Here is a 10614-nt window from a genome sequence, read left to right as displayed (position 1 = left end):
TTACAACTGGCTCACTGTTATGTGTCTATTTTCGACGGGGTTTTGTATGTTCAATGGTAACAAACCTTCTTCTCTAACATGATATGTCATTTTTAGTTTAAATTTAGTGCTTTTACCTTTAATGTATTGTGTGTGCTTTTTTTTACCAAGATTGTCTCATGCAACGTAAAGTTGGAATTCAATCAGCTTACAGAAGACAATGTAATCTCCGAGGCTCCTAGGGGCCCCTACAATATTGAGCTGGAGGAAGGACCAACAATGACCCAAATAGGAAGAGAAAGATGGGGTCATTTCATACCAACAATCATCATCTTGGGGTGAAATCATCAGTTTCTCCTTAAGAGCATGAATACCTAGGATTTCTATTATCTTTGTCAATGATGATGACGAGGACAACAACCCATTTGATGATGCCGTCTTCACACAAAGAATCGGGACCAACGAAGATGAGATCGGCCACCTCTTCGACAACCTTTCGCCACATGAGGACCACGTCGGGGTGCCACCTCTTCTTCTCTTTTTGATGGTGCAATATTGTGGCCAAGCCCAACTATATAGAAAACCACATGTCAACATACTGCAACCAATGAAGCAAGCAAAAGAGATGATGATCAATGAAGCCAAGCCCGTGCATTCGCCTCCCCTCTGCCTGCCGCTATGGCGGTCGGTGGCGGGGAGGGGAATCCTGGTGCCTCTGTTCTGGTTAGTAATTCATATTAGAGTGTTTTAGGCCTTGCAGGAGAGACGCTCAGACGGATAATGGCGCTTCTTCTTTGATTTTATCTTTCGGGCTCCGATTCTTCTGGAGTTCGTTCGTCTAGACGTAGTCGATGGAGTTCCGGTGTAGATTCCTCGTGTCTTCTTGGGACGACAAGGTTAGGGTTTCTCGTCATGTGGACGGGATTTGGTGTCAGGTGTTTCAGATCTATACAAGTGTTCAACGACGACAACTACGGCTCCAGGGCATTGTTTCTTAGGGGCACGTGCACGAAGACTTTCCGGCTATCATCGACAAAGTCAACCGACTCAATTAAGGAAGCGACGATAACGTCGCGTCGGCGGCTTGTTCCGGCGGCAATAGTGTCCTTGGGTGGTCTCGGAATCTCGATGTATTTTTTATTTTGTTTGAGATGCTTTGTACTCCCGGTGATTTATTACAATAAATTTGATCATATTTGCAAAAAAAAAAAACTAAATTTTGGGAATGGGTTAGAGATGCGCTAAGGAGTAGTTTCACAGGTTAAGAAAGAAATAGAGAAGCTAGGTGGACCAGCACAAGAGGCCCATGCCTCTAGGCCATCAACGACCCGACAAATTCAATCTTAGCATAGCGCACATGGCCTCACAGGTCGCAGCTACAAAATCTCCCCTATCCCAGCATCCCGTGCCCGCCACTCATCGCTCCCTCCTCTCATCCCCTCCTCGTCCTCCTCCATGGCCTTCTCCCCGGCCACCACCGCCACAGCCGCGCGCGCGGCGGGCGCATTCACCTCGGCCCGCGTCTCGAGCTCGCCGCCGTCGTCGCTGTCGTCGCCGTTCCTCCCGCGCGTGGCCGGCGCGATCGTCGCGAGGAGGGGACGCGGTGCCCGTGCGGCGGCCTCGCCGGTGCGCGCGCAGGCCGCCGGAGCCGCCAAGAAGAACGTGCTGGTCGTCAACACCAACAGCGGAGGCCACGCGGTCATCGGGTTCTACTTCGCCAAGGCGCTCCTCGCGGCGGGGCATGCCGTCACCGTGCTCACCGTCGGCGACGAGGGCTCCGACAAGATGAAGAAGCCGCCCTTCTCCCGCTTCTCGGTCGGACGCGCCGCTGTGCCGGAGTTTGTGATCGGAGGCTTTCCCTGCTCTGTTTCTGACGATGGGTTCTGTGCAGGAGCTGACGAGCGCCGGGGCCAAGACGGTGTGGGGTGACCCGGCGGACGTCGGCGCGGCCGTCGGTGGAGCGTCCTTCGACGTCGTGCTCGAAAACAACGGCAAGGACCTCGACGCCGTCAAGTATGCACGACAGGACAGCTTCCTCTGTTTCTTGACACGGGGACAGAGCGTGAGGTTTGATTTTTGGTTGCGCGCAGGCCGGTGGCGGACTGGGCCAAGTCGGCCGGCGTCGGCCAGTTCCTGTTCATCAGCAGCGCCGGGATTTACCTTCAAACCGACGAGCCGCCGCACGTGGAGGGGGTAATCATTCATTCCATTCCATCTCCTCTTGCTCGACCAATGTTCTTTGGTTGGTCAGAGGCTCAGAGCTGAGTAGCCGATGATCGTAATTCCATGTACGTTGGTGCTCGCAGGACGCCGTGAAGGAGAGCGCCGGGCATGTGGGCGTGGAGAAGTACATCGCGGCTGAGTTCGGCAGCTGGGCCTCGTTCCGGCCGCAGTACATGACCGGCTCCGGCAACAACAAGGACTGCGAGGAGTGGTTCTTCGACAGTAAGAAAAAATCACTGACAAATTAATTACTTTCTAAGCTCTGACATTGCATTCCTTCTTGGACTGAAATGAAATGAAATGGGCAGGAATCGTGCGGAAGCGGCCGGTGCCGATCCCGGGGTCGGGGATGCAGCTGACCAACATCTCCCACGCGAGGGACCTGGGCAGCATGCTCACGCTCGCCGTCGACAACCCCGACGCCGCCGCCGGGAAGATCTTCAACTGCGTGAGCGACCGCGGCGTGACGCTCAACGGCCTGGCCAAGATGTGCGCGGCGGCCGCGGGCGCCACCGTCGAGATCGTCAACTACGACCCGGCCGCCGCCGGCGTCGACGCCAAGAAGGCCTTCCCCTTCCGCAACATGGTAACAAGAACACCGATCGACATATAATTGTCACTACGCTCGCAATCTCCGCCATGGATTGGAGCCTGACCAAGATGGTTGCAGCATTTCTACGCGGAGCCTCGGGCGGCCAAGGAGGTGCTGGGATGGACGAGCACCACCAACCTGCCGGAGGACCTCAAGGAGCGGTTCGCCGAGTACGCGAGCAGCGGCCGGGGAGAGAAGGCCATGACCTTCGACCTCGACGACAAGATCCTCGCCGCCGTCGGGGCGGCGCCGGTCGGCGTCGCCGCCTAGGAATGTTCGTCCTTCGATGCGCCGCAGCGGGAAAACCATTTTGAAAACACAGCCGCCTGATTATCATACATACAGATGACACAGAGCACATCTAATCATGTTCGGAGAAACATTTTTCTTTTTCTTTTGGAACGTGCGAGCCTGATGCAAGTAGCTGAATCAGATATCTGACCACTTCTGCATATTTTGCTCATCGCCAATCCGTTGTGATTATTTTATACAGAAGGAAGGTTCAAACGAACGGAAAAAACAGAGGAGATATAGGCAATCACACGGCAGATATGTTATTTCGATTATGTTAGGATAGCAAACATGTCCGTGCGTTGCAATAAGAGACAAAAAAATTACTCGCTAGTCAAATGAGTAACACGGTCGCTGATCATTATTTCAAAAAAAAACACGGTCGCTGATCACGTTGCCACATAGCATTCTAGGCACCATCGCTCATGATGGACGGGATGTCCATGTGATTCAATGCATTCGACGTGGTAAATCCCAATGAAATGAGCTTGCCACTGCACGACGCACTTGTCGTTGTGCCGTGCAAGGGAATGTTGAAACTTTTTAAAACAAATTTCATCGACCATGACCTACTCCCAACGCCCAGGCATGGAGCTCACTACTCGTCCAATGTGGGGTTGTCTTACCTACTGCCATCACTGTCAGGGAGAGCCACTAGCCCACCAGCCCGAACTCTCATTTTTTCCTCCTCTTCCTCCCCCATTCTTCCTTCTCATTTTGCAGAACCCTTCCCCTTCGCTTTTTTTTATGGAATGTAGCAGCGCTACGCTTCATTCATGTGCTATGTTTCATTCATTAAGAAGAAGAATCAGCAGAGATGAGAAAATACAAGGGGAAAATAGGGGATGAGGTGAATACAAGCTACACCAGAAAATAAAGAAACACCATGACAGCTACAAGGATGGAAACAGTCACTGCTTGCTATGTCATATCTCGTTGACACAAGCAACACGGAGAAGGGCTCTAGCTTCCATCTTTATCTGAAGAAGCAAGGTAGGGGATTGAGCTTGGTCGTTGTCTAGTTGCCATCAGGCAACACCCCTTAAGGAGGGGGTGTTCATAGGGAATGAGGCGAACCAACATGGATCACGGTCTCACTAACTCGACATCAGATAAGAACATCAGGCTCTTCTCCAAAACTAGGTGGAAAGGTAAGACCAGTGTGCACATCTTGGCAAAGGAACACGTGAGCAAGAAAAATACTAGGAGCGAACACCACCATCCTCTCCCGCCACCACCAATTGTAGACAAAAACCTAAAACCGACCAACCGCACTACGACCCATACATCATACAAGCAATGTGTGGCCAGTGACTCCAAGACGGCGCCTCCAAGGAGATTACGAAGTCAAGGACACCATCCTCCTCTGCTCGAGATGCTGGATCTAAGGGTTTCGCCCCGAGAACACACGAGCGGGCAAATGTGGAAGATCCATGATGATGTGTTTAAGAAGGAAACAATGCCCTAAGGAACCGCCATCGTTAGTATCGACAAGAGCAAGCACATGGCTATGACACGCAACAACACACCCCGCCACCCCTAAATGAACCACCTCGCCATAGATTCTAGTAAGCACTAGAGTTCGGTCTCCACATCCTCCACAAGCGGCCACCATGCCCGTTGCAAGCCAACCTAATGCCCTCCTCAAAACAATCGGGGTAAGGCACCCCGTGAACGAAAGGTCGCACCATGCCCAAACCTGGAGGAGTCCCCCGCCCACATCGAGGCAGACCAGATAGACAAACCTCCCATTAGTAGGCTGCGAGCAACATAAGAGGGTTGTCAATGCTCACCGCTAGCCAGAATTAAGGCCATTGTTGGCCGGGTCTATGGACTAAAACCATCCACTAACCAGCACTCGTACCACTAGAGAACGCTTCCCGCAATGTTCGATGCAGGCCCACCGCAGCCGCGATAGAGGCCCGTGGTGACAGCAGGGACCAGCACGGGGGGACCCGAGGATTGCGGTGGCGAGAGTATCCTAGGTTGCACTAGGCAAGCGACACAGGAGTCGGGGGCTCACTCCCTTCCCCTTCTTCCTCAACCTGACTATTTCTTTCTCACAATTTTTTCGCCTCCTTGCCTCATATTGACGACAGAGGTGTGTTCACTCGCAGAGCACTTTGTGTGTGTATTTGCTACCAACATATCAATTTCTTATCTTGGGCTAAAATTGTTTTTTTCTTGTACGCCCTCAGCCCAAAAGGTCCTTATTGCAGTAGAGAAAAAGAGTCCGGCTCCTGCACTTTTCCCTAGATCCACTAGAAACCCTAAACAAGATAATTTCTTCTTTAACGATAACCGATTTCTCAATCTTTTCCTTAATAGGGGGTGATATTTAAACCATTTCTCCTTAGGGAGATCAACATGAGTAGTAAAGGATTAACAAAAAGAGGCTACTATCTCAGAGTCAAGTCCATATTTAGTGCTAAACTTGTGAAAAGCATCAGTACTGATAACCCACAAGTATAGGGGATCGCAACAGTTTTCAAGGGTAGAGTATTCAACCCAAATTTATTGATTCGACACAAGGGGAGCCAAAGAATATTCTCAAGTATTAGCAGTCGGGTTGTCAATTCAACCACACCTGGATAACTTAATATCTGCAGCAAAGTATTTAGTAGCAAAGTAGCATGGAAGTAACGGTAACGGTGGCAAAAGTAACAGTAGCAGTTTTGTAGTAATTGTAACAGTGGCAACGGTAAAGTAACTAAACAAAGATCAATATGTGAAAAGCTCGTAGGCATTGGATCGGTGATGGAGAATTATGCCATATGTGATTCCTCATGCAACAGTTATAACATAGGGTGACACAGAACTAGCTCCAGTTCATCAATGTAATGTAGGCATGTATTCCGAATATAGTCATACGTGCTTATCAAAAAGAACTTACATGACATCTTTTGTCCTACCATCCCGTGGCAGCGGGGTCCTATTGGAAACTAAGGGATATTAAGGCCTCCTTCTAATAGAGTACCGGACCAAAGCACTAACACTTAGTGAATACATGAACTCCTCAAACTACGGTCATCACCGGTAAGTATCCTGATTATTATCACTTCGGGGTTAACGGATCATAACACATAATAGGTGACTATAGACTTGCAAGATGGGATCAAGAACTCACATATATTCATGAAAACATAATAGGTTCAGATCTGAAATCATGGCACTCGGGCCCTAGTGAAAAGCATTAAGCATAGCAAAGTCATAGCAACATCAATCTCAGAACATAATGGATACTAGGGATCGAACCCAAACAAAGCTAACTCGGTTACATGGTAAATCTCATCCAACCCATCACCGTCCAGCAAGCCTACGATGGAATTACTCACGCACGGTGGTGAGCATCATGAAATTGGTGATGGAGGAAGGTTGATGATGACGACGGCGACGGATTCCCCTCTCGGGAGCCCCGAACGGACTCCAGATCAGCCCTCCCAAGGGAGATTAGGGCTTGGCGGCGGCTCCGTATCGTAAAACGCGATGAATCCTTCTCTCTTATTTTTTTCTCCCCGAACGTGAATATATAGAGTTGGAGCTGAGGTCGGTGGAGCTACAGGGGGCCCACGAGGCAGGGGGCACGCCCCGACCCTCATGGACAGGGTGTGGCCCCCGTGGTGTTGATTCTTTCGCCAGTATTTTTTATATATTCCAAAATTATTCTCCGTGAAGTTTCAAGTCATTCCGAGAACTTTTATTTCTGCACAAAAATAACACCATGGCAATTCTGCTGAAAACAGCGTCAGTCTGGGTTAGTACCATTCAAATCATGCAAGTTAGAGTTCAAAACCAGGGCAAAAGTGTTTGGAAAAGTAGATACGATGGAGACGTATCAACTCCCCCAAGCTTAAACCTTTGCTTGTCCTCAAGCAATTCAGTTGACAAACTCAAAGTGATAAAGAAAAACTTTTACAAACTCTGTTTGCTCTTGTTGTTGTAAATATGTAAAGCCAGGATTCAAGTTTTCAGCAAAGCTTATGAACCAACCATATTCACAATAACAATTACGTCTCATGTTTACTCATATCAATGGCATAATCAACTAGCGAGCAATAATAATAAATCTCGGATGACAACACTTTCTCAAAACAATCATAATATGATATAACAAGATGGTATCTTGCTAGCCCTTTCTGAGACCGAAAACATAAATGCAGAGCACCTCTGAAGATCAAGGACTGACTAAACATTGTAGTTCATGGTAAAAGAGATCCAGTCATACTCAATATAAACTAATAATAATGCATGCAAATGACAGCGGTGCTCTCCAGCTGGTGCTTTTTAATAAGAGGGTGATGACTCAACATAAAAGTAAATAGATAGGCCCTTCGCAGAGGGAAACAGGGATTTGTAGAGGTGCCAGAGCTCGGTTTTGAAATAGAGATAAATATTTTGAGCGACATACTTTCATTGTCAACATAACAACTGAGAGATCTCGATATATTCCATGCTACACACATTATAGGCGGTTCCCAAGCAGAATGGTAAAGTTTATACTCCCCCTCCACCAACAAGCATCAATCCATGGCTTGCCCGAAACAACGGGTGCCTCCAACTAACAACAGTCCTGTGGGAGTTTTGTTTGCAATAATTTTGATTTGGTTTGAGCAAGGGACTGGGCATCCCTGTGACCAGCCATTTTCTCATGAGTGAGGAGCGGAGTCCACTCCTCTTGAGAATAACCCGCCTAGCGTGGAAGATATAGACAACCCTAGTTGATACATGAGCTATTCGAGCATACAAAACAGAATTTTATTTGAAGGTTTAGAGTTTGGAACATACAAATTTACTTGGAACGGCAGGTAGATACCGCATATAGGAAGGTATGGTGGACTCATATGGTATAACTTTGGGGTTTATGGAAGTGGATGCACAAGCAGTATTCCCGCTTAGTACAAGTGAAGGCTAGAAAAAGACTGGGAAGCGACCAACTAGAGAGCGACAACAGTCATGAACATGCATTAAAATTAATAAACATTGAGTGCAAGCATGAGTAGGATATAATCCACCATGAATATAAATATCGTGGGGGCTATCTTGATTTTGTTTCAACTACATGCGTGAACATGTGCCAAGTCGAGCCACTTGAATCATTCAAAGGAGGATACCACCCTATCATACCACATCACAACCATTTTAATAGCATGTTGGCACGCAAGGTAAACCATTATAAACTATTAGCTAATTAAGCATGGCATAAGCAACTATAATCTCTATTTGTCATTGCAAACATGTTTCATTCATAATAGGCTGAATCAGGAACGATGAACTAATCATATTTACAAAAACAAGAGAGGTCGAGTTCATACCAGCTTCGCTCATCTCAGTCAGTCCATCATATATCATTATTATTGCCTTTCACTTGCACGACCGAACGGTGTGGATAATAATAATAGTGCACGTGCATTGGACTAAGCTGGAATTTGCAGGCATTTTAATACAAAGGAGAAGACAAAGTAACATGTGCTCTTTGTTAAATCAACAATAATGCATATAAGAGCCACTTCAACATTTTCATTATGGTCTTCTCCTCTCGACCCCCAAAAAGAAATAAAACTATTTACACGGGAAAGCTCCCAACAAGCAAAAGAAGAACGAGAAATCTTTTTGGGTTTTCTTTTAATTATTACTACTACAGGCATGAAGAGTAAACTAGCTAAAAGCTACAACTAATATTTTTTGTTTTCTTAAGGTTTTTAAACACACAATAAGAAAGCGAGAAAAAGGAAAATAAACTAGCATGGATAGTACAATGGAAAAGTATGAGCACCGATAACTGGAATGAGTGTGTGAACATAAATGTAATGTCGATGGGAAATACGTACTCCCCCAAGCTTAGGCTTTTGGCCTAAGTTGGTCTATGCCCACGGATCAAAGTTGTAGCTGGGGTCGTACTGAGATGCAGCAGCTACTGCCTCATGAGCTGCAGCTTGGAGGCGAGCTTCCTCCGTCCTCCTCTCGTACTCGTTCGCCTCCTCCCTGGTTATAATATATCTCCCTTTTGCCTGAAAGTCAAAGAAAGCAGCAGTAGGGAGAGCAACATGGACAGTGCAACGTCTGTCAAAGATTAGTCGGTATTGGAGGAGCTGTTTATTCCTGTCAACAAACTGATGACGAACCATGGCACTATAATCTAAATAAGCAGGAGGCAATTCCATATTATTTTCATGTATGGGTATCTCAAGATAATTAGCTAAACGGGTTGCTTAAATTCCACCGAACAAATCTCCACTAATACTGTTATTATGCAACCTACGTGCAACAATGGCCCCCAAGTTATAGTGTTTATCTCCTAACACAGCGCTCTTGAGAACACTAAGATCTGGAACACACATGTGACATGCCTCATCCTTACCATTTATGCATCTACCTATAAAGAGAGCAAAATAATGTATAGCAGGAAAATGAATGCTCCCAATGGTAGCTTGTGCTATTTCACTAGATTCCCCCACAGTGATACTAGCAAGAAAATCTTTAAACTCAGGTTTGCGAGGTTCACTAGCACTACCCCATTGCGGGAGTTTACAAGCAGTATTAAAATCTTCTAAGTCCATGGTATAAGATTTATCATAGAGATCAAATAGGATAGTGTGAGAATTGTGTGATGGTGTGAATTTAAACTTTCTCACAAAAAATCAGTTAGGTAGAGGTATTGGGGGCACTTATTTGACACGAAGCCCTCAAGTTCAGCGTTATGCACATATGCTTCAAATTCCTCCTTAATTCCTGCTTGGACCATGAGATTTTTTGATGGCCATTCACAAGGCCGCACTTGAGCTTCTCTTGGTAGTTCATAGTCCGGCTCACGTATTGCGGGCCTGGATCCTTGCTTCCTTGAAGAACCACCTTGGTACATTTTCACTACTAGGGAAAACCCTAGAAGTAGTGCGGGTATTTTGCCTATCAGTAGTGCGGGACGATGCGCTACTGATAAGGCGCTACAACTAACGTGTAGCAGTAGCGCCTGTCGGCCCACGCTACTGCTATACATGGCTAGCAGCAGCGCGCTTTAGTGCAGAGCGCTGCTGCTAATATCTGCAACGCTTTTTAGTAGGAAGCGCTACTGGTAAGGCAGCGCTACTGCTAACTTTGTTCCCCTCGCTACTGCTAGTTTTATTAGTTTCTGTTTTTTTTCTGCATATTTGTTTTGTATTTGAATAGGCTTTATACAATAATCTTTAGCATATCATACACATACAAATGTAACCATAGCATATACATACAAATAGTCTCATCAAATCATGTCATCATCATAATCATCATCCAACACAAAGTGGTCTGTCGTCATCATCTCGAAAATAGCGATACAAGTCTCGATTACTTGCAACTACATCGTCATCCATCTAAACAATGATATACGCGAGAAGAGCTATCACTTTGAGTGAGAGCGGAACTATGCAGTACATGAGTTCGTATCCCTCTCTCGCATTAGCGTGAACCTAAACTAACTACTTCCTGTCGCTCGGAAACCGGAAACCGGTACACCTGTGCCTGACACTCCGGCCACTCGTCGTATATATACTCCT

The 10614-nt window shown here is 46.8% G+C and overlaps 1 protein-coding gene across 1 annotated transcript; it reads left to right on the top strand.

Moving 5' to 3' along the window:
- Window positions 1–1309: 1309 nt before the first annotated feature.
- Window positions 1310–4064, top strand: LOC109762843 (chloroplast stem-loop binding protein of 41 kDa a, chloroplastic). Its single transcript, XM_020321724.4, has 6 exons — window positions 1310–1794; window positions 1871–1992; window positions 2070–2172; window positions 2286–2424; window positions 2511–2788; window positions 2873–4064. Exons 1-6 carry the CDS (start codon window positions 1435–1437, stop codon window positions 3062–3064), a joined length of 1194 nt encoding a protein of 397 aa, XP_020177313.1. The 5' UTR covers window positions 1310–1434; the 3' UTR covers window positions 3065–4064.
- Window positions 4065–10614: the final 6550 nt, after the last annotated feature.

This window comes from Aegilops tauschii, chromosome 6 (genome assembly GCF_002575655.3).
Source record: "Aegilops tauschii subsp. strangulata cultivar AL8/78 chromosome 6, Aet v6.0, whole genome shotgun sequence".
Lineage (NCBI taxonomy): Eukaryota > Viridiplantae > Streptophyta > Magnoliopsida > Poales > Poaceae > Aegilops > Aegilops tauschii.
Note: the sequence above shows the minus strand (reverse complement) of the source record. Positions and strands in the feature narration are given on the sequence as shown.

Excerpts from the sequence above, each read along its gene's own strand:
- LOC109762843 (XM_020321724.4), top strand. The coding sequence starts at position 1,435 with ATGGCCTTCTCCCCGGCCACCACCGCCACAGCCGCGCGCGCGGCGGGC. Across the intron at positions 2,173-2,285 it reads AGCCGCCGCACGTGGAGGGG|GACGCCGTGAAGGAGAGCGC; the intron begins GTAATCATTCAT and ends TGGTGCTCGCAG. Across the intron at positions 2,425-2,510 it reads CGAGGAGTGGTTCTTCGACA|GAATCGTGCGGAAGCGGCCG; the intron begins GTAAGAAAAAAT and ends TGAAATGGGCAG.